Here is a 24426-nt window from a genome sequence, read left to right as displayed (position 1 = left end):
CTATTTATGTTCGGCCTTAATTTTGCAACTCGTTTGTATGAACGTTCGTCCTTGTGCGTTTGTTCATTAGTAAAAAAACTATACTGAATTATTATTAATGAGATTATTCTAATATATAGTTTATTGTTGTATATTTGGAATGTTACATGTAGCCTCTCCCTCTCACCACACCTCTCACTGTAACACTCACGCGCATCAATCAATTTGATTTGATTCCCTTTTCTCCCCCTTCCAACTATCCGCACATTCTTTCTCTTTTGTTCTTTTGTTAGAAGTAAAATCCAATTTGTGTATGGAACCTTCTACTCACGTTTTTAATTAAGGCCAAATGACAGACGACATTTCATCCTTCCCTATGAAGCTCCGAGACGGCTGGGAGGCCGCGCTTCCCCGCTTTCGACACTTTGCTGACGCGGACACGTTTCGGGGACGTGCACGACATGGTGTCGGACACCGTTTTTAGGGCTAGACACGGCCCTGACGCGGCGAAGAAGATACGTCTTGGTTGTTGCAACCGGAAATCGAAAAAAGCGGAGTTGCATAGGAAAACTCTCTTTTTATGGAAACATTTTTCGGAAGCTTTTGATAGGGTGTAGGAAGCTTTAACCATTTTATTGTCTTATGTCCTTGCATTCCACCCTTTGTGAGCTACAATAATTCAGTCTCTTTTACATGATTTGCATAACAAGGACTCTCGTCTTTCGGTCACATATTATAATAGTTAGAATGCAACTCATGTTACTGTTATTCCGATGGTTTACCAGAGGACCAAACATTTAGAGATATTTTCTCTCGGTCCAAGAGGAACTTCAACAAAGTCATATAAAATTGTTACGCTTTTCTACAAAAGTGTCTCTCCAAACCTCTCTGGAATCAATATTCTCGCCTCCGATTTATGTGGGATATCAAAATACCATTAGTTGTCCCACTTCAGGTAGAAGAAGCACAGCAAGTTTGTCATACTAATTTTGCCAATTCTGGATGGTTCAAGAACTATTTGTCATGCTTCCTATTTATTTTGTTTTTTCCTTTCTGTTCTGCTGTTTTGTCCTATTTAGTTAGATTATTTCCTATCTATCCAGTTACAAGAAAAATTCAGTCTATGCATGCATCATTGTATCCCACTTTAAAATAAGGGAAAACAACATAGAACATTTCATCCTTACTAGTTTCATTCATCCCTAAATATCCAAAATGTCTGAAAAAGCAAAACAATAGCACTTCAAAGCAAATTCATTAGAACCCATCTCTATATATTATAAGGATTAAAACAATTAGAATAAAATTATAAGAACTAAAACCTAAGTATAGTAAAAGTACCGGAACTAAACTTCAGTTTGAGTATGGAATAACCAAGGCAATCCTATGGAGAAAAAATGTGCTCAAATTTAAAAAAGAAAAATTAATTATATATATATAAGGCCTGACCAAATGATAAGAAAACTGACAACGTCTTTTGTATAAGGAACTACGAGTTAAAATAGTACAGAAACAAATGTTCAAATTATACATGTCAAAATAATAACCCATCATATCCTTTGTAGTTTTTCTTCCCCAGTTAACCATCTTGTAAGCCAACTCGGATCATCGGCAAAGAATTTACAAGATCTGGGAATGATCCCAAGGTCCGCACCAACTTGGTCATACTCCTTTAGAGCTGCTTCCATTTCTGTCGCAACGCTAGTATCATTAACAATTTCATATGAACTCGTGCTTAAAGCATCTGCGTAGTGTTGCTCCCTCTCAGAGTCATTTTGGAAAAGTTCCAAGGCAGGTCCCTGCATGCATGCCAAGGATAAAGGCAGTAAAAACTACATTTTGGCAGCAAACATGCATATCACATCCTAATAAAGATGCTATTTTATCTGCTTCATTTCATATTTATTTCTTTGTCATTTCTTATTAAAAATATAACATGCCAATCAACCCAGCATGTACTTAAACTAAAGGAGAGATTTGTACCTCTGACAGCGCTTTCTTTGAAGCAAGCAATGGTAAGTGTTTCATACATAAGTCCAGATACAAAGTACTAGTTATGTGGGCATGTTTATATTTCTCACGGTTAAAGCACATACCTGACATAGCTCGGCATAATGTTTATATATCTCACTGCTTTCATCTTGATCGCCGAGGAGACTACCTCCATACCACCCATTCGCCTCATTTGCTGAGGTCATTGCAAGGTACCTACCAGATTAAAAAGTATAAAAAGAGCATCATCTGTAAACTGAACAAGCTAAAGGCATCAAGTGAGAACAAAGAATGTGGGACTGTCTACAGTGTTAATATGCCGGAAGAGACAACACTGGATTCCCAACCAATGAAGAATGGGATTTCAGGTAGTTATAAATACAGTAAATCCTAGACAAGCACTTCATAAATTTTTAAAAGAAATCCTTCATTCATTATAATTTAAACCAACTGTAGCATGAACTTACTTCTTAATTGTAGAAAATAAACAAGTTTAGAATTATTCGTGGTCACTTAAAATATTAAGAGCACCAGCTCAACTTAACGGATCAAATTCAAATGCACCAAGCCTGTTCCCCATTATCAGCATGGCAGCTCTGTCTAGAGCTAAAAAAATCACAACGCACAATGTAAACATACAAATGAGTTTTATAGCGACCTACAGTGTAAACGTTAGCCAACAGAAAAATAATCAAATGGGATACTGATCATGAAAGGAAAAATGGAAGGTGCAATGAAGTCACACAAGGATAATGAACTTTTAAGATACATACCTTTGGAAAACATCCTCTTCATTCATATCACTGCCAGAAGAAAGCCAATTCAAGTCACAAAATCCATTAGCATGAGATCCTTCAACGTCAGTTTCATGAGAAGCTACTTTTGCAGCAGAGGAACCCTCTTCGTACTTTCTCTGGCCAAAAAGCCAATTCGGGCTTTTTAGCTGTATCTCACTGGGGATTAACAAACAATCATTGTCTCGACAAAATTACCTCAAGTTACTTAGATCACTGAATAGCTTTTGCATCTCACACTAGTCAGAAATTCTACCCACTATTTCCATACAAAATGATGTACATGGTTAGGGTGGAAGGAATGGCTTAAATGGCAACTAAGTTTAAACAGAAATTACATTCATCTAGAAATGGTGATTCTAATCTTACTTTCAAGAGAGATTGTCTTCTAAATAATCTACCAAAATTATCAAGCGGATTAATGGATTGCTTCTATTTGATGTTGTTTGACATCAGAGGGAGTTGATTGAAAGGAATCCAACTTTTTGCTGCTTGTGTTAGTTAGAATCTGAACTGAACATGCGGTGAATTATTCATTCATAATCACAAAATTTAATAGGCATTCATAAACCAATCAAACAAAACTATCTCAATTAGATTCCTGAGCATTGATAGAAAATTAGTTGAAGGGACAGAAGCTAAAAAGCACAGGACAATATGGCATGCGGACCAATTATGTCAGAGACCCAAAAAGTAGAAGAAGAAACAGGGTCATTCTCCTCCCATTTATATTCCCACTACTTCTCACACCTTAACTAATTTTGTTACACCCTTTGCCACATCAGCATTTTTATTCACACCCTTGTTTCTCCTCTCCTGCACTCTCCAAATCCCGGGCCTAGTTTCAAAATGTAAGCCCACATTTCCAGTCCTAACAAATTATTTTTGAAATGATAAAACCGGTCAAGTAAGTACTAAGAAGCAGGGAGAGACAAAATCAGCTACTTTTGTCTTATAATAAGAACCAAAGCTACAGGAACTGGTCTTTAAGTGGAATGGCAAGAAAATTTCTAATATTTACATATGCATGTCAGAAAATCACGAGAAAAGGGAAGCAGTCTATAAAAAGTACAATAAACGAGAAATAAAATCATTAAACAGCAACTCAGAATAAGAGAAATTACGCTGCATCAGGTGCCACTCCACTGTTTCCAGAACTCCCACCTGGTCTTTGATCAGGTTCAGAGCATAGTCTTACATTTTTAATTGTACTACAGGTCTTCTCAATTAACTTGTCAAACGATGTCAACTTTATCCGTAAAAAGTCTTCTCTGCAAGCGGGTATTGGGGTGAATACTATTCCACCACTTTCAGAAGGCTTAGGATTCGGTTCAGAACTGAAAAATTCAGGAAGAAAATATGAACTGATAGGGAAAATAAACAATAGAAACTGTATTTACATACAAAAGAAATGAGAAAATCAATTCTAAATATCATAGAAGCATGTGCATGTCACTAATAGATTTTAATATCAGCCAATTTAACTAGGATGACTCACCACTTCTCAGGAATTAGATCATCCCCAACCCCAGATACATGGAGATAATAATCTGAATCCAGCTCCCACAGAGCAGGTTTCCCTTCATGTGGTTGGAAGTAACCTAAAAATCTGGAAAAAGAACAATATATTAAATATTTAAAATATTAATTATTTATTCAACACTAGATTAACCAAGGGACAGAGGAATAATACAAGTTTATTGCATCTTGCTTTTCACCATCTGTGTAAGCATTGCTATAATATCGTTTTATGGACTTCAAAAACTCTCTTGATTGTGTTGTTGCTTTCCACTTTCCCTGCCTCTCCGGAAACACCTGTCATTCACCAAAATATACACACATGTATTATAGCAAACAGCAGAAGAAGACGGAGACTAGATATTTGTGAAGGAGAATCTCATAAAATATGTCATACAGTATTGTGAGCTGCTGAACCACCATACTGCTGAGCAAGAGCATCCCCCATGCTTTGATACATATCCATTAGAGCTGCAGCGATACTACTATCAGGATCCACTTTGGGCACATCACTCAAACCCATTGCATGGAGCTGGCGTCCTAAAGCTTGAAGACCATATGCATACTGGGCAACATTTGTACGGTCCAAGCAGTCAATGCAGTTGGTACGAAGAACTCCACTCTGAAAATGTGGTGCATCACTACTAAAATTATCTTTTTTATTCTGATGGTTAGTGTCAGTCTCTTTGTCTCGGTTAACCACAGAGTTTATCATTTCATTACTGTTCCCAATCCTCACAATATCACCAGAACTAGCTCTCAGATCTCTCAGTGAAGCATCCCTAACAAAATAAAGAATTAGTTGAAAACATAAATAGAACTTCCATTCTCTAAAGCAACATGTTGCACTTTTACAATTATGATAAAATAAAACTGCAGTAGCATTCTGTTGGGCTGTCAGCCCAGTACACAGACAAACCCAGCCAAAGATTGATATTCTTAGTAATAGGTTTGAGCTGTTAGTTTACGGTTCCGTTTGTTGTTTGGTCCTAGGCCACACTTCACGTGATAAGGAATCTTCAAGTAGTACAAATTTGAGAATAAATTCTCTTCAAGAAAGAGGGTATGATAAAGTATTATCTCCTAAACATATATGAGAAGAACTTGAGGAAGAACATTTGTCATTCAAAGGATCTATGACAAGGTCAAAGATAACACGTCTCCATGAAACTTATAATATTCCATGAAGGAGGAAAATAAAGAACATGAAGATCATGAACACAATTATAGAATAATTTAAGAAATTAAATAAATTTTAATTTTATTTTAATTTTACAAAATGTTAAATTTGTTGGGCGACCCAATCAGTGTTTGCTAGGCGAGTGGACCTCAATAAGTGAAAGTGAAAGTTTGCGTCTGTAATTTTCATTTTCTGTTAGTTTTGTGTTGTGGGCTTATTTTAGGATTCCGAGGTAATAGAAATACTAAAAGTTGATGTAAACACTTGAGTCATATTATATGCATTTGTATTTTTTGAGAGAAGTTTATGTTTGTTCTTGTATTAGAACTTTAATTCTTATCAAAGACTAAGATTTCTGTGGCGAATCTTCACTTAACTTATCAATCTGTTAGACTGTGGCATCTCCATTTCTCTCTTGTTCCACATTCTTTATTCCCCATACTTTTTCCTAAACAAGATCGTATCATTGGGTATTAGAGCAAGGTTCTGGTTTGAATTTTTTTCTTAGTTATTATTGTAATTAGAGAAGACATCTTTAGAATCTTCCTAATTAGGGAAAATAGATGTATAATCTTCTATTTTATTTTGTTTCCTTAGTTTTCCTATTTCTCTTTTTAGGAGAATTAGATTGTCATAAATAGAGAATATGAAAATGTATTTTTCATGATTCAGAATAATAAAATCAGTCCTATTTTCTACTTGGTGTCAGAGCTCTGATCTTGGAGCTCCATCCCGTTGCACAAGTCGCGCCGCTGCCGCTGTCCGACTACCGCTGTTGCCGCTGTCCGACTACCGTCGTCGCCGGTTGGGGTCGTTGATAGGGCAGAAAGATGCGCCCAACACCGACGACCACAACGTCGGACGTTGCTCCAGGAGAGAAGCCGCCACTCGCCGCCACCGTCGTCGGCGCGTATAGCCCACACACCCACCTCCGGTGAAACTCACTTTCCGCCACCGCCACAGACAGAGTCGTCAAAGCCTCCTGAGTCTGTTCCTAGGGTCGGTGACGACCCGTTTGGCCTATATTTGAGTAGATCTGAGTTTTAAGTTCTGCTCCTTTTTTTTTTCTGTGTGACCCACACGCTGTCGTTGTCTCAGAAAAGGTCACTGGAGCCTCCTGGGCTTTGAAGTAAAAAATGAAAGAAGCAAGGTATGTGTTAGGGAACTAATTGTATATAGTAGAAGGAGAAACGTTACCCAGCCTAACTGCCAAGGCAGTTAGGAAAGTCAGTATAAAAGGGGTGGCTTGGTTGGTGAGAGGACAGGGAGTATTATTGTTTTGCGAGAACTCTTGCAGTTCTTTGGAGAGAGGTTAAGCTCTCGGGTTACGTTGTAACACCATTCTTGTTGATTCTTTTCAATAAAAGGAGGCTGTATAATTCTGAGTACCTGTTTTGTGTTGTGTTTCTAGTGCTATTCATAGGTTCTTGATTAAAAGAACCTATCATTTGGTCTGACCTGCCGGATCGGAGTGGGGGTGAAGGATCAAGAAGTAATCGAGAAACTGCCGGATTGAGACGCCACCGGAATCGTGTGCGGGTGAAGGAAATTGCGGTTGATAGAATGAAGGCACAGATAGGGGAGCTACGACCAGATTATGCAGCAATACGCCAAAATTATGCTGCAATACGCCAAAATTATGCTGCAATACGCCAAGATTTGCAAGAAATAATGAGGATGATGGGGGCGTGGGCTCACAACAACGACGAACAATCAGGTGGAAGTCAGGCTTACGTCAAAGGGAACCAGCGACGGTGCAAGGAGGATATTGGAGGGAGAGTGGGTGGCGATTACGGTGGGACCCAAACCCACAATCACTGTGGCGATCACCAGGAGGTGCAAAATCAATGGCGGAAAAGGGGTGAATTAACCGCTTTCGAAGGGTTGGACCCGTTAAACTGGATCAATAGGGCGGAGAGGGTTTTCGAGCTTCAAGGAGTAGCGGAGGAGGAGAAAGTGCAGTTCGCGGACTTAAGCATGAAGGGCAGCACGGGCTACTGGTTCAGAGCCTGGAAGGAGAAAGCCAAGAACCGTTCCTGGGATGGCTTGAAGGAGGCCCTGGTGATAAGGTTTGGAACCATTGTTGAGCGTTTGGCGGCATCGAAACAGGTAGCGACAGGGGAAGAGTATGTGCAGGGAGGCGAAAAGGTAAGAAAAGGGAGCGGAATAGAAGACGAGTCATCTGGGGGACGAACGCGAGAAGCGGTTACTGAGCGGTACGAGGCCAAGTACTGTAGACCAGACCGAGCGGGATTAGCCGAACAGTCCGAGGCCGATCGCTATAACTCAAGCCGATCGAGATTTGCCAAGCGGTCCAAGGACATAGAAGACCAGTCGTCTTGGAGACGAACGAGCGGTCAGTGGACACAGTACGAGGCCGATCGCTATAACACAGGCCAATCGAGGGTTGTCGAGTGGTCTGAGGTCAAGCGCAATATCCCAGGTGAGGTTGCCGAGCGGTCCGAGATAGAATTAGACCTGAAGCAGACGGAGTTGTCCACTCTCTCGGCTGGTGGCCCTATTCAGCCAAAAGCGATGGAGCTGCATGGTTCGATAGATAAAGAGCCGAACGGTATAAATATAGTGGGAAGAGAGCCGAACGGTATAAAGATAGTGGGAATTGAGCCGAACGGTAGAAGAGGACTGTTGGATCCGAACGTGAGAAGACCGGAATCGAACGTGAGGGGACTAACAGAACCGAACGGGAGAGGACGTCGGGAAGCCAACGGGAGAGGATTGCCGGATCCGCACGGGAGAGGACTGACGAACCAGAATGGAAGAGGACGGGAGGAACTGAACGGTCTTATAGCTACAGTAAAATGCCGAACGGTTTTACACTCAAAACGGTCTCCTAGTCATTGGCCGAACGGTCTTACAATTAGATTCAAAGGCCGAACGGTCTTACAGTCCAAACAACCTCTCAGTACTTGGTCGAATGGCCTTACCATTAGAATGAAGGATGAGGAGGGAAAGATGGATGTTACCACATCGGGAGGCGATAACAGGGGAAGAATGGTCAGAAACTTACCTTATCCAGAGTTTCTGAAGAGGCGGGAAGAAGGAAGGTGTTTCCGATGCGGTGGACCATTCGCTCCGGGTCATCGATGTGGGGAGAAGAGCTTAAGGGTCCTGTTACTAGCGGAAGACGAGGAGGAGGAATGGGAGGAAAACTTTAACCTGGAAGCAAAAACCCTGGAGCTGTCGGCATGTTCGGCGGAGGGGCTGACGCCTTCCAAGACCCTGAAGTTGACCGGGTTGATATGGGAGAGAAGAGTGGTAGTCCTGATCGATAGTGGGGCCAGCCACAATTTCATTAGCCAGAAGGTGGTGGAGGAACTAAGGCTTCCGGTAACAGAAACGGCCACATACGCGGTGAGTTTGGGTGACGGGTGTAAGAAGTGGACTCGGGGGCAATGTGAAAAGGTGGGATTGAAGCTGGGTAATGTGAAGGTAGAGGAGGACATGCATGTGTTTGATCTCGGTGGAGTGGATTTAATATTGGGTATTGCATGGTTGGCAAAACTGGGTGAGGTGGTTATTAACTGGAAAGAAATGTCTATGCTGTATGTGGTGGATGGAGAGAAGAAGAAAATCTGCAGTGACCCAGCCTTGGCAGGACAGCTGGGTGACACAGACGTATTTACAAAAATAATGGACGCTAAGTCATGGTTTCAGTTTTGGGAAATGTGCGTAGTGGAGCAGGGGACAGGCGATGATGTGTTGGGCCAATTGACTGAAGCTCCCTGCACGGGTACAGCAGATGAGGAAAGTAGCTTTTCGTTTACAATTACCCGAGGCAGCAAGAATACACCCAATATTTCACGTTCCCCAACTAAAGAAGGCTGTGGGTGAGAAGAGGGTTGAGAGGAACTTCCAGCTGAATTACAAGCCTACCGACCCATGTTTTGGCTGGTAAGGATTTTTGACAGAAGGACAAGGCAGCTGGAGTAAGAAGAAATACCTCAGGTGTTGTTAGATTGGCAAGAAGGGGACAAGAGGGCGGCAACCGTGGGAAGACGAGGCGACTAAAAAAGAGCAGTTTCCGGTATTCAACCTTGGGGACAAGGTTGTTGGGGGAAGGGGAGTAATGTTAGGGAACTAATTGTATATAGTAGAAGGAGAAACGTTACCCAGCCTAACTGCCAAGGCAGTTAGGAAAGTCAGTATAAAAGGGGTGGCTTGGTTGGTGAGAGGACAGTTTTGGAGTATTATTGTTTTGCGAGAACTCTTGTAGTTCTTTGGAGAGAGGTTAAGCTCTCGGGTTACGTTGTAACACCATTCTTGTTGATTCTTTTCAATAAAAGGAGGCTGTATAATTCCGAGTACCTGTTCTGTGTTGTGTTTCTAGTGCTATTCATAGGTTCTTGATTAAAAGAACCTATCAGTATGCCTCCTGAAGAAAGCATTGTATGGGCTTAAGCAATCCACTAGAGCATGGTTTGGAAGATTTACAAAAGCAATGGTTTCCTTGGGATACTAAGAAAGCCAAGGAGATCACACTCTATTCATAAAGCACTCTTCTACAAGTAAACTCACTCTATTGTTTGTCTATGTAAATGATATGATTATTGTAGGAGATGATGAAATAGAAAAATTGGCACTAAAAGATAAATTGGCAGCTCAATTTGAAATGAAAGACTTAGGAAAACTCAAATATTTTCTTGGAATAGAGATTGCCTACTCCCAGAACGGATATGAATTTATTCAAAACAAGAAAGGATATGAATTTATTCAAAACAAGAAAGGATATGAATTTATTCAAAAAGTTCATGATTTTCATGGAGACTTCTAGTTCTATGTTTCTTAATTCTGGAAAGAGCATATATTAACAGTGAAGGCTATAGAGCAGCAGGTGGTCAAACCTCAAAGCAGAAGTATGAGGTGGAAAAGGTAACAGGACCCTGCATTTTTTTCCTATCTTTGCTATTTTATGGAAAACAAGAGGGCTTGGTTAGATAATACTGGATAGTAAAAAATGTAATTCCATGTTAAGAGTTACAATTCGAAAAAAAATATGTAAAAAAACAAGAAAAACACTGTATTGAATGTCAAGTAACAATTTCAATGATAGATTATACCTTCCTGTGCTAGTTCGATTACTCTTGTTGGCCCTCTTTATTATACTGGGTTTACCACTGTAGTAAAAACCAGTTAAATCAAGCGCTTCACTTGCTACAGCTCCTAAAACTGCTAAAACATTGGCCGACTTGCTTTGAAAAGGCACAAAAGAATATAGAATAGTCACATATATGTTTGAAATGCAGGAAAAGTAAAAGACCACCACTGTGAGACTAAGAGATAAAGCACAGTAGGCTTACCTTTTTGCAAATTTGTGAAAGTCCCAGTGAATAAATCTAAGATGGTTCTCTACTGGTAGAATTTGGTTAAGATAACCAACAGCACTTGCAAATTCACGTCTCAGCATCATTTCTCGAGGCCTTTTCTCAACTGTCTGCATTTCATCTTTTAAATGAGCTACAAGAAACTATAAAATATTTTCTATTTTACAAAAGACGCAATTCATTAATGCAAACACATGTAACAAAGAACCATATTCGGTAGAGGATTCAGAGCTAAAGTGATAGGTCCTTACAATCAAGAACCTATAGAAACCCAGTATCACCCACGTCAAACACCCACTCAACACTGAATAACCTCCTTGTATTACCAAAGAATCAAGAGTACAAGATACACTGTGTGACCGAGAGCTTAACCTCCCTCCAAAGAACTACAAGAGTTCTCGCTAACAATAATACTCCAAAAACTCCCTCTAAACAACTCCTAACCTCCCTATATACAATCTACTAACAGACTAACAGAAACCCAACACCCTCCTTCCTAACTGCCTTGGCAGTTAGGCTATGTGACTTTTCTCTTCCTCTTATATACAATTAGTTCCCTAACATTACTCCCCTCCCCTCCAACAACCTTGACCCCAAGGTTGAATTCAGGATACTGCTCCTGTATGGTTGCCACGTCTTCCCAGGTGGCGCCCTCCTGGCCCCCTTCTTGCCACTCTACCAACACCTGTGGTATTTCCTCTGATGCCAGCTGCCTTGTTCTTCTGTCTAAAATCCTCACCGGCCAAAACATGGGTCCATCTGCTTGTAACTCAGCCGGCAGTGCCTTCTCCACCCTCTTCTCACCCACAGCTTTCTTTAGTTGGGACACGTGAAATATAGGATGTATTCTTGCTGCCTCGGGTAATTGTAAACGAAAGGCTACTTTCCCCACCTGTTGTAACACCTCAAAAGGTCCATAATACCTGGCAGATAGCTTCGGGTGCAACCTAAGACGCATGGACGACTGTCTATGGGGTCTAATCTTTAAATATACCCAATCCCCCACCTGAATATCTGCTTCTCTCCTTCTTCTATTAGCTTGAGTGACCATTGCCTCCTGAGCTTGTCGTAAATGAACCTTCAATTGTTTTAAAGCCTCATCCCTTGATAACAAATCTTGTGCCACTGACTCCACCGATGTCTCACCGGGAATAAAACGACTCAACGTTGGTGGAGTGCGTCCATATACTATTTCAAAAGGTGAGCACTTTGCTGCACTTTGATAACTGGTGTTATACCAGTATTCAGCCCATGCAAGCATCGTCTTCCAACTCTTCGGCTGTTCTGAGCAAAAACACCTCAAATACCCCTCCAAAATTCTGTTCACCACCTCAGTTTGGCCATCCGTTTCCGGATGGTATGTCGTGCTCATGTTGAGCTGGGTACCCTGCATCTTGAAAAGCTCTTTCCAGAAAACACTCAAAAAGAGAGGGTCTCTATCACTGACTATTGACGTAGGGATCCCATGCAGCTTAACTATGTCTTGTATGAAAACCTCTGCCACCGTGCGTGCGGAATAAGGATGCTTCAGCGCTATGAAATGACCGTATTTACTTAACCGGTCAACTACCACCAATATTGCATCAAACCCATGGGATTTGGGTAGCTTCACGATAAAATCAAGACTTATCTCTTCCCAAATGGCCTGTGGAATCGGCAGTGGTTGCAAAAGACCCTGGGGAGAAGCAGCTAATATTTATGCTGCTGACAAATTACACAGGCAGCCACAAACTCTGTTATTGTTTTCTTCATGCCTGGCCAATATAGTGATTGGGCTATCTTTCGGTAAGTACGAAACACTCCCGAATGACCGCCAGTGCTTGTCATGTGAAACTCTGCTAAGAGTTTGGGAATCCAACTCGACTTAGCTGATAAAACCAGCCTTCCTTTGTAGTGTAGGCGGTCATTCTCCAAGGTATAGGCTTCATGGCTATTTGGGTCCCCTCTGACATCCTCTATTATTTTTCGAAGCATGTCATCCTCCTCCACTTCTTTCAAAACCTCCTGAAAATTGTGCCAGTAGGGCCTGGAAATAGCTTGCAGTTCAACCTCCTCAGTACCACCTTCCTCTTTTCGCGATAATGCGTCTGCGACCTTGTTCGAACTGCCTAACTTATAAACAATTTCGAAATCGTAACCCATCAATTTTGCTATCCAGTTCTGCTGGTTATGCGTCGTTATCCGCTGCTCCAGCAAGTATTTGAGGCTGCGCTGGTCGGTGTGAACTACGAACCTCCTTCCTAATAGATAGGGTCGCCAATGCTGGATGGCCAACACCACCGCCATCAACTCTTTCTCGTATATAGACTTACTTCGAGATCCCTCCGACAGCGCCTTGCTAAAGAAAGCAATGGGCTTCTTATTTTGCATCAACACAGCCCCCACTCCATACCCCGAAGCATCACACTCCACGTGAAATTCTTGCGTGAAATCGGGCAACGCCAGGACCGGTGCAGATGTCATCACCGCCTTCAGAGTATCCATGGCTGTCTTGGCTCGCTCTGACCATTCAAACTTTTCCTTTTTTAACAACTCCGTGAGGGGTTTGGCTAATTCCCCATATCTCTGCACGAATCTCCTATAATACCCCGTTAAACCCAAAAATCCCCTCAATGCTTTCAAATTTCTGGGTTCTTCCCATTCCAACACGGCCTTAATTTTTTCCTGGTCCATCTCCACTCCTTTCTCCGATATCTGGTGTCCCAAATATTGAATTTTCCTTTTCCCAAACTCGCATTTTTTCCTATTGGCCACCCAGCCGTTCTGTTCCAGCAGCTGCAACACCATCTTTAAATGCTGAAGATGCTCTTCCCATGAAGGGCTGTACACCAATATGTCGTCAAAGAAAACAAGCACCCATTTCCTCAAGTAAGGTGCCATTAATCTGTTCATGGCACTCTGGAATGTTGCAGGTGCATTCATTAATCCGAATGGCATCACCAAAAATTCGAACAAGCCCTGATGCGTTCTGAAAGCAGTCTTGTGGACATCTTGCTCCCCCATGCGTATCTGATGGTATCCCGCTTTCAAATCCAGCTTAGAGAAGAACCTTGCACCCCTGAGCTCATCCAAAAGTTCCTCAATAACCGGGATTGGAAATTTATCTGGGACTGTAGCCTTATTCAAGGCCCTGTAATCCATGCAGAATCTCCAGCTTTCGTCCTTCTTCTTTACCAAAATCACGGGGCTGGAGAAAGGACTTTGGCTTGGCCGTATGATTCCCGCACGTAGCATATCCGAGACTTGTTTCTCAATTTCCTCTTTCATGAGGTAAGGATACCTATAGGGTCGAACATTTATAGGATTTATTCCCTCTTGGAGCACTATGCGGTGTTGGGCATCACGTGAAGGGGGTAACCTTCTCTTTCCTGAAACACCCGGAAGTGGGCCTGCAGTACTGCTCTGATCTCCACCTGTTGTTTGTCGGTCAATTCGCCCCACACGTCCCCGCCTGTCCCCTGCTCCACTATGCACAATTCCCAAACCAGAAACCATGACTCAGCATCCATTATCTTGAAAAGTGCATCTGGGTCTACCAGCTGTCTTGACAGCGCTGGATCTCCTTTGATCATCCTCTACTCACCTGCCACGTTGTACTGCATGGACATATCTTTCCAATTAATAACCACTTCCCCCAATTTTGCCAACCAAGCAATGCCCAATATCAGATCTACTCCCCCCAGTTCAAACACATACATGTCTTCCTCGACCTCGACGTCTCCCATCTTCAAACCCACCTTCTCGCAACGCCCACTTGTTCATTTCTTACGACCGTCCCCCAAGCTCACGGCGTAGGTGGGTGTTGCATCCACCGGTAAACCCAGTTCCTCCACCACGCTCCGGCCAATGAAATTGTGGCTAGCCCCACTGTCGATCAGGACGACCACTCTTTTCTCCCCTATCACTCCGATCAACTTCATGGTCTTGGGAGGCGTCAGCCCCTCCGCCGAACAGGCCGACAGCTCCAGGGCATTCGCTTCCGTTTTAGAATTTTCCTCCCATTCCTCCTCCTCGTCCTCCGCAAGTAACAAGACCCTTAAACTCCTCTCCGCACATCGATGACCCGGAGTGAATGGTCCACCGCACCGGAAACACCTTCCTTCTTCCCGCCTCTTCAGAAACTTTGGATAAGGTAAGTTTCTGACCATTCTTCCCCTGTGGTCGCCTCCCGATGGGTTATTACCTTTCGCCTGGGCGTTACTCACCGTTGATGATCCCTCCCTTCGGGTCGTACCCACTCCTTCTGTCCCACCTGTCCGCGTCGTGAAATTACGATCACTGTCGCTTCTAACGATCGTCGACGCGGCTCGTGTGCTCGTGGAACTCACTTTCACCCCGTTCCAGACTCCACCTCGCGCTCGATTCTGGGCGTCTTCAACATCCCTCGCTACCCTTATCGCAATCATCAAATCTGGAGGATCTTGGATTCGTACTTGGCCTTTGATCTCTTCTCGTAAGCCCGCTAGGAAGAATCCCAATATCAGCTCCTCCGATAGCCCTTGGGTCTGACCCAACAGCGTCTCAAAACTCCTTACGTAATCCTCCACCGTACCATCTTGCCTCAGCGTTGCCATCTGTTCGTAAACGGTGCCCCGGAACCCCCCTCCGAAGCGATTAATCAACCCCGCTTTCAATCCCAACCACGAACGATTCTTAGTTTTTTCCCTCCAATATTTGAACCAGTAACTCGCGCTCCCTTCCATGCTAATGTAGGCTAGTTCAACCTTATCCTCCTCAGCCACCCTCTGGATGTCAAAGAACCTTTCCGCTCTGTTAATCCAACTATGTGGCTCTACCCCTTCAAACGATGGCAACTCCACCCTTTTCCGCCAGTTCTGCGGTATTCCTCCATAGTCGCGTCTTTCGGGGTTATCATTCACCGAGTTGCTACTCCCTTCCGTGCCACCCCCTTGATTATTCTGACCTCCCCCCATCAACCTCATCATTTGTTGTAAGTCACGCCTGATCGCAGCCGTCTCATCCTTAATTCCTTCCACCGTAATCTCAAGATTATCCAATCTTCCCTCCGTTTGGTTGTTCATCGTTGATCTTGCCGCCTTCTTGATCCGGCAGGTCGGACCAAATGATAGGTCCTTACAATCAAGAACCTATAGAAACCCAGTATCACCCACGTCAAACACCCACTCAACACTGAATAACCTCCTTGTATTACCAAAGAATCAAGAGTACAAGATACACTGTGTGACTGAGAGCTTAACCTCCCTCCAAAGAACTACAAGAGTTCTCGCTAACAATAATACTCCAAAAACTCCCTCTAAACAACTCCTAACCTCCCTATATACAATCTACTAACAGACTAACAGAAACCCAACACCCTCCTTCCTAACTGCCTTGGCAGTTAGGCTATGTGACTTTTCTCTTCCTCTTATATACAATTAGTTCCCTAACATAAAGACAGTAGGGAAAAAAATTCTAGCATGCTTGGCACTGTTAGCAGTGTGTTAGGCGTTTCTTTTACATCTTTATTCATTTGCAATTTGCACTTATGATTTGATATGATGAATGAAAAGAACTTGATAGATTGAAATTCAAATTTCAAATGGGAAGTCATTTGGTAGAAGCACGAAACATGGACAGAAATCAATTTTCACTACAAGAATCACGATGCAAATAGATGTAGGTCCCTTGCTAAAAGAAAAAAAGAATCAATTAACAAGTACATAGATATTTACTAACTTTTTCCGCACTAACTAACTATTTTTATTTGACGAATTACCTTAATCAGATTCAGAACAATAATTGGATTGCCATATCTCTTAGCAAGGTCTTCAAAATGCAATTTAGTTGCTTCGTATGTCGGATCATACCTCTGCACTGGAAGTCAAAAAGGAAAAAAAGAACAAAAAAACAGAGAATTTCCTGCGTTATAGTTTATAACAGCATGAAATTGAACAATGAACAAGATAAATATTAATCTCAACTATTTCATACAAATTATGTCAGGCTTAGGGCTAAATCTTGATGCTTCTTGTGACCAAAAAAGTGGTATTGATCCACGCATTTGCACAACTGAACTCATTTTCCCCTTGCAAGAGCCAGCTTCTTCATCAAGGACAATCTGCTCTGTCTCAACATCATTAGCAACCCTCCCCCGATCATTAACACCCCTTTTCAAGTAACTGCAGAAAATTTTCATTACAGAGAAAATTAGTTTAACCATTACTGTTATAGCCAGATAGACACAATGTAAAACCAAACATCAGCTCAAAATACATATAACTCATGATATCAAAGAATATTTCCATGTTTAATTCATATATATTCCAATCAAACCAACACAAAGTCGTAAAATTGTAGAGAACAAGCATCAGCAAATGTTTAACCAATTGTGTACTATGAACTCTGCTCTAACTATAATAACCACAAAATCAAAACTTTGGCTCAGGAACCACTGTAAAATCTAATATAAACAATCCTATGTAATAAAACAATTGCAAGAAATGAAAATAGGATAAAAAATCATAGTTCTAGGGAAAATTATTTAGAAGAGTAGAAGTTTCCCTTGCAAAAAAATAATGATAGATAAGTCTAGGAAAAACAATCCAGGGCAACAAAACTCATTACATAAGAGAAATATGGTACTAATCATTCCATCAAATTGCACCAAACGATGCAAAGCCTATAATTAGTCAAATATACAACATACATACGACTATCATCACAGCTTAAACAATTGAAAAACCATATTTCACCAAGCTCAAAAAAAGAGAACTTGAAAAATAGAGGAATGATAACCTGAATTAGGCAAGAATCACAATAAAATGCTCCCAAATCTACCTAACTAATTTAAGACTGAATGCATAAGGACAGATCATGAAGTTAAATTCTTTACTTAGAATGTGTAAAGCTAGACCTCTTTTGCAAATGCAGACCACTGAGAAGTTAGGTGAACAAGTTGAAAACAACAGGCTACCAAAAAAACAAATTCAAAACTAAGAATGAAACCTAGGTGTACAAAAAGGAGAATAAGGAACACAATAATAATAGTTCCCTAATCATTTTCGAATCACATTTACCCCACATGGAAGATGTTGAGATCATTTTTTAGAGAAATGAATTCATTTCATTTATATACCTAATCAGCATAAACACGGGACAAATAAAGACGTAAAAAATGTTCCCTTAAAGCAGAGTTATGATCATCAGATCTAGGTAATGGAAAGGACATGAGAAAAGAAAACAATTGGATAATGTGTATCATCAATGTGGAATGAGAAGAAAAATAAAGCATGCATGAATTCAAACATCGGAGACATGACTGAGTTGGCATAGTCAAACACGGATATCTCAGAATAAACTAAAAGTGCAGAACAGTTAAATGGGAGAGGGACACACATGGTCAGAAACTAGAGCAAAGAATCATAACCAGCTTTTACTCTACCACATTTCACTTAGTGATAATTCACACGACTCTCCATTGTTAGAACCCTTAACCAGTCAAAACCCTCCACAGATAGCCCTTTCAAATACATTGACAACCAACTTTGATACCAATTTATACATCCAAGCACTTGGTAAATCCACCCTCAAAAGCTAGCTATTAAGGAAACGAACGGAGTATCTCATATTGCTTAATGTAGGACTTAGGCGCCCCATAAAAAATTATAGTTCAAATGTAGGATAAAAATAAGACTTGTAAGGATAGTCACTTCCGTACATCTTGAAACAATAGAAATTTAGAATATTCTTCCTCGTTTAAAATTATACCAAAAAAGCAATTTATAGAATGGTCTAGCATGGTCTCTAATGAGTATTTTCTCATTGTGGAAGGAACTGCAACCATCATCCATCCAATCAACCACTGTTGCTTTGCAGTTGACTAGTCATTCAAACTGTTAAACTATAGGAAAGAGAGAGACATTTAGTTGAAACGTGTTTATGAGACAACACAAGTGTTTTATTTGTATTAAGAAAACGAAAACAGGACAATAAATAAATAGAAGAGCTTTGACATCCTCTAATAACAAAGATATGAAATTGGAATAAAAATGTCCCTAATAATACATATATAATCCAATTTTTCCTTATTATAAAGGATTTGTACTTTATTTCTATAATTATAAAATAATCCTTACAGAAAATTGCTTTAGAAAAAAGTTGACTAGTTGGGAAATTTTACAATGTACTAGATAGTTCTACCATTAATCATCACAGAGAAAGAGAAGAAGAATATTATATTAATATATAATTTGAAAAAAAATCATATATAGCTAGAAATTTAACAAAACACTTCTAAGGATGAAATTAAAATATAATCACAAAAACACAGAGAACACTTATCTAATTTAAATTATCATAGTGATTCATGACATTTGAATCAACTGTGAAATAAGAAAAACATGAATAAAATATAAAAATAAGAGCTTACCGTGTCCCTGCAAAATGTCTAGATCGTCTAGAAATCAGGGAAACACTGAAGTCTCTTCCAAAAATTGATAGACGACTCTGCAATTTTTTAGAACCACAATTCAAATTATACAATAACAATTGTTGTGAATAGTTAAACTAATTGACAAAACAACAAAATAACGTAATAAAAGTGGGTAAAGGCGATGGAGGATAAATAAGGATCGCAAATAAACCACACCCATAGATATTGTTCAAATCTATCCAATTTTGACAGGGAATCCTCGTATTGAACCTGACGGTATGTGCATATTTGTCTTGTCCCAATCTCCATACCCATTTTATATTACTAAACCACACTTCGTTATTAGGTAACCTAAAAATCTTATTTTCATTGTTCTCTTTGATCCTTTGTTTTGTTTCATTTGAAGAACTCTTCTTTCGCTACACAATCTTTCATTTTCTCTCTCAATTGTTCAACTCGTTCAATGTCCACTAAGTTCACTAGATTCAAAAGGTATTTTCCCTCTATCACAACCTCAAGTAACAATTGTTTTCCTTTGTGTGGTTTTGATCAAACGATGTATTACATTTTAGGAAATGTAAACCTCAATTTCATCAAATTAAATCATTTCTAGGGCACACATTTGATAGTTTTTTACTTGTTTTTTAATTATGAAGTGAAAATGTTCAAGTCTCAATTTCAATGGTGTAAACTCTTAGTTTATTAGGCAACTTCAAACACTTATATCTTTTCTCTTTAGTTCTTAGTTTTGTTTCATTTTAAGAACCCTTATTTTGCTTCACAATTTTTCATTCTCTTTCTCAATGGTTCACTTAACATTTGCAAAAGAAATAGATGTTGTAATTTCCCTTAAATTTCAGTTATGTGTTTTTTTTTACTCTTTTCTACAATTACTTCACATTTATGCAATTGTTATTTGGTAATCTATTTTAAGATTTATGCAATTATCATTTCTTCCTTGACATTGGACATTGAAGAAAATAAAATGTGTCCCCCTAACATTAAATCCTTGACAATATCATGGCCCCCTTGATGTGACTTCTTTTTTGTAAAAATTGTTTTTAGTAAATATTTGAGATACTACAAGAGTCGATATGAACGTGGATATGAGTATACCCGTTCCTCAACAAGGACAGAGATGAGACACAAGATTCTTACATGACAAGAATGAGTACATTCAAACCCGATCCTTAAGCACAATTGTAAGTATTAAGTCCAGATCTGAATAACTGATTATATTTCCAACACGCAACAAATTATTGAAATGAAACACTCAAATAGCTCTTATAAGCCATAGAAGATCATTTCAATCAAAAGTCGTGATTGAATGAAGTCTGAACAAAATTTCCGAACAGTTGCTGCATTATTGATGATTTCCGTTTCCTTTTTTATTTGCTCTTCTTGAAACATATATTATAATATTAGTACTTTATTTTATCTTTAATGGAATTCATATTTGAGTCTAAAATTAAAATCACTCTTATATTTGTATGAAAGTGGATACGAAATGGATTTACTAGACAACACCATAATGAATCTAAAGATAGAATCATGTTATGAATTGAATGACAAACATAGTCTCGAAAGTCAAGGGCCTCTTCGTTACTTTCTATGCATTTTACTCATTGAAAACTACTCATAAGAAATTACTTCAAAATGATTTTGAAAACCATTATTACTTAAAAATATATTACAGTGGATTAGTTTAAAAGTTTTAAAGCAACAAAACATCTTTGGATAACAAGTTTTATGACAATTCTCATTTCTTCCCATTACCACCAACCAGATGCCTGTCTCATCAATCAATAAAATATACTGTTTTCGGCCCTCACTGTTATCCAGTACTTGGCAATCATTATTGCATTAAGTTAAAAAAAATACAGGATCCAGAAATACAGTACTAATGTTTTACTTTGCATGGTCAATTGGATTTGAGGACCAATTAGCAACTGGCTAGAGAGGTAATGGAGTTGCACAGGTTCGTAATCTTTTTCTAAATTATAAAAAGTTGCATGTTATATGAGCATGAGAAATTTTAGAATTGTGGATACATTTACTCAAAGCTAATATGAGACATAACTTTCATTGTGATTAATGGATGTGACTTGATATTTCATAAATTTAGCACTTACAGTCTAACCAAGTGAGATAGTAGATAGTGATTTGAAATTCAAAATTATCAGTTTTTTTGCATTGTTTTTCATACAATTATTTTGCTTCAATCTCTTTAATTTCATGATCACATATTTTGTGCGAGGAAAGAATCAAGACATTGATTTTTTGAATTATAATCACTTAGCTAAAATGGCCAACCTAACATGTATCTTTATCCTTTGTTACCCAATTGAACCAAACAGAAAGATTTTGTTTTGGAACCTTTGAGCCTAATGAAAAACAAATGCTTTCCACACCTTAGAGTGTTTATCACACCCACCAAAAAGAGGAAAATATTGGGTATCTAAAGCAATAACCTGCCTAGTTCATATATATATATATATATATATATATATATATAATTATTATTGTTCAAAATAATTTCAAAGAAAATAAAAGCTAGTTAGGAGTTTGAAATATATGTGTGTGTGTGCTTGTGCATCTATGTGTGTTTATGAAGTAAGAACACAAATGCTCTCTTGTTTCCCCAAGTCGTGTAAAACCATGTTATTTGTTAGTAAGGCCTTATTACAAGTCAAGAAAGACCTTAGTGATCCTTCCACACATTTTTTATTATGTTTTCATGACAGATGAAGAGCATGCATGTAGAATAATCCGTGCAAAAAGACCCTTTGCATAAGGCCTCCAGTTATTGAGGGCCTCTAGATTTTAGAAACCCACAAATTTGTGCTAGCCTGTTATTTCTTTTGCCTTCTAGATACAAAGGGGTTCAGCTTTCATGCCTCCAAAACCTTTATGACAACCTCTATAAAGGGCAAATTTGTTTTGTGCATTTTTAATGCTGACTTGAGGGGAACACTCACCTGATGCATTTCAATTGAGGAAAACAAATTATAAAAGGTGTTTATTTCTACGAGTAATTAGCCATAATTATTAATTTCTATAGAAGAAATTTGGGGCCAATACTTCTAAAAAATTATCTTTTATATTTCTAAAATCATAAATGTATTTATTTTCTTTTTCTTTTTTCTTGTTTGAGGAGACAACCAAAGTTCTAAGTTTGGGGTGTTTCTATATATTTTTGTGAGTATTGAAGCTAACCACTTGTTATTCTATCCCGAGTTCCAGTAATAGTGAAGTTAAGACATTTTTCATCTTGCTCTACCAGCAGGTATACTATAAATAATTGTAAATTTACCATGGATCTTTAATGAAAATGCATGCTTCAAAGAAGAGCAAGTAGGCTTTCATTTAACAAGAAACGAACTATAATGAATGACGGACGGCAGAAAGGAAGTAACGTACCTGCCTAAAATGACCATGAACTAAAGCTATGGTCCAAATAGTGTTATTGCATCTTGACCTGATTGCTTGTGTCAAATATGCATTCCAAACAAATATATTATCATACGACATCCCTCCGTCTTCGCTAGGAGAAACGTTCTTTTGCAAACTTTGCATTATAGGGTAAGTGTAACTATAGAAAAAATCCTTGGTCAAATCGACACTAGACAAAAGCTTTTTGTACCTGCAGTGAGACGTGGTGATGGTAAGAAACTGATGTTGTTAGATGTAGTAAACGTTTTGGAAGGGTTATCTACCTGAGCTCAGTCTTAGAGTGAGCTAAATCAGATTGGATTGAAACATGTGGAATGGTTATCAATTGGCTCTCCTTGATGCTATAGATTGCATGGCCACATATAGCACCAATCTGTCTACGTTTAGTAACGAGAATCAAGTAGTAAGACTCGAGAAACTTGATGCAGCCTTGAAATGATAGAGAAATTGGTTGAGATATATATAGTACACATGTATATACACATGATGAGAGAGAAAGAGAGGTACTAACCAGCAATTCCGAAAACCTTAGCGACGAAAGTGAGGCCGCCAGTGGCTCTGTTACCCTCAGCAATCCGCTGAAGCAAGCTCTTGATCTCCTGGGGTGAATACAGGACGGGGTCTTGGCTGATATTCAGATCCGACGGCTCTGATCGATCGATTTTCAACACTCGGAAGAACCTCTTGCTCCGATCACTTCCGATCAGGTAGAACCTCTGCGATTGCGATTGCAATTTCGTGTAAAAGGGTGTAAGAGATAATTACCGCTCTGGTTAATTTAATCGGTTGTGTAAAAGATTATTGCGTGACGAATGAATGGATAATTACCGCTCTGGTTTCGTAGAGTCTGAACTTCTCGAGGGCGTAAGAGTCCGGGTCCAGTTCGGGATCGTTGGAAGGGTGAACCTTTGCAGAGGCAGTGACAGGGGTTGATCCCGATTTCCCCATCTAGTCTCTTCTATTGTCTTCTATTCTCTATCTATTTCACTCCCAATTTTCATTGTCGCACTCGTTCCCTATCCCATTTCATCTTTCTCCTTTCAACTTTAAATACCCTTCTGCTACCATTCCTGCGGATTATCCCAAATAATCTTAAATCATTACAATAATAATAAATAATACAAATTGTATAGTATAAAATATTAACCGAGTGGTTACAAACAAACAACCGGATATTCAGGTAATCTGTTTATATCTTATTCTGTTTATATTTTATTGGGCTTATATCAGCTTAGGATCCATGAGGTAAATTATAAATACAAAGCCAGGGCCGAAAGCCAGGTAGGTTCCACTTACGCATTATTCACTCTACGCTACTCTAAAATACTCAGTAGTGAAAATCATTCACTAAACATTCAACTAAGAGCCGAGGCTCCTCAAAATCACACGCCTAACTTGAGCGTCGGAGTACCTTTTGCAGGTACATCCACCCCCGTCCAAAAGGAGACCGATCGGCTTGCGCCAACACCGATCGACCAACAGCTAGAGTTTGAAGGCGAGCGAGCGGCCCAGACGCGTCAGCAGGTTAGTCTCTCGGTCCCAAAACTTTCCACCGAAACATTTTGGCGCCCACCGTGGGGCCGAGCGTCAAACCCAATGATGACCACGAGGAGCATGGAGAAACAACAGAGCACCAGAGAGATGATTAGAAACCACAAGAAACCAAGACGAGCGTTCGGTCTCGACATCACTATTTCAGATCAACACCAGAAACTTTCGACAATGTAAAAACTACAGTAGATGAATCATCATCTCTACGTGAGACGTCGTCAACAA

The 24426-nt window shown here is 39.7% G+C and overlaps 1 protein-coding gene across 4 annotated transcripts; it reads right to left on the bottom strand.

Moving 5' to 3' along the window:
- Window positions 1-1432: 1432 nt before the first annotated feature.
- Window positions 1433-23688, bottom strand: LOC108344439 (phosphatidylinositol-3-phosphatase SAC1). Of its 4 annotated transcripts, none has more exons than XM_052866909.1 (16): window positions 23479-23686; window positions 23162-23366; window positions 22914-23079; window positions 22618-22840; window positions 19195-19271; window positions 16758-16945; window positions 16543-16640; window positions 10782-10915; window positions 10542-10673; window positions 4681-5065; window positions 4459-4580; window positions 4264-4374; window positions 3890-4102; window positions 2745-2924; window positions 2076-2187; window positions 1433-1778 (listed from the first exon to the last, which is right to left on the bottom strand). In XM_052866909.1, the coding sequence occupies exons 1-16, from the start codon at window positions 23596-23598 to the stop codon at window positions 1530-1532; spliced, it is 2715 nt and encodes a 904-aa protein (XP_052722869.1). In that variant the 5' UTR covers window positions 23599-23686; the 3' UTR covers window positions 1433-1529. The 4 variants fall into 4 exon arrangements, 2 of the variants coding, with proteins under 2 accessions (XP_052722869.1, XP_052722870.1); XR_008244727.1 differs by lacking the exon at window positions 1433-1778 and adding an exon at window positions 2439-2577 and having other exon boundaries at window positions 2068-2187; window positions 23479-23688; XR_008244728.1 differs by lacking the exons at window positions 1433-1778; window positions 2076-2187; window positions 2745-2924 and adding exons at window positions 2928-3024; window positions 3135-3278 and having other exon boundaries at window positions 23479-23688.
- Between the last annotated feature and the right edge of the window lie 738 nt (window positions 23689-24426).

This window comes from Vigna angularis, chromosome 8, assembly GCF_016808095.1.
Source record: "Vigna angularis cultivar LongXiaoDou No.4 chromosome 8, ASM1680809v1, whole genome shotgun sequence".
NCBI lineage: Eukaryota > Viridiplantae > Streptophyta > Magnoliopsida > Fabales > Fabaceae > Vigna > Vigna angularis.
This window is presented reverse-complemented; position numbering and strand designations above follow the sequence as displayed.

What these genes read in the sequence shown, in the direction of transcription:
- LOC108344439 (XM_052866909.1), bottom strand. Translation starts at nt 23,598, where the DNA reads ATGGGGAAATCGGGATCAACCCCTGTCACTGCCTCTGCAAAGGTTCAC. An exon ending in TAAGGTTTTCGGAATTGCTG is followed by an intron (nt 23,080 to 23,161) that starts GTTAGTACCTCT and finishes TATCATTTCAAG; the next exon opens with GCTGCATCAAGTTTCTCGAG. An exon ending in GGAGTGGCACCTGATGCAGC is followed by an intron (nt 2,925 to 3,889) that starts GTAATTTCTCTT and finishes GTTAATCCCCAG; the next exon opens with TGAGATACAGCTAAAAAGCC.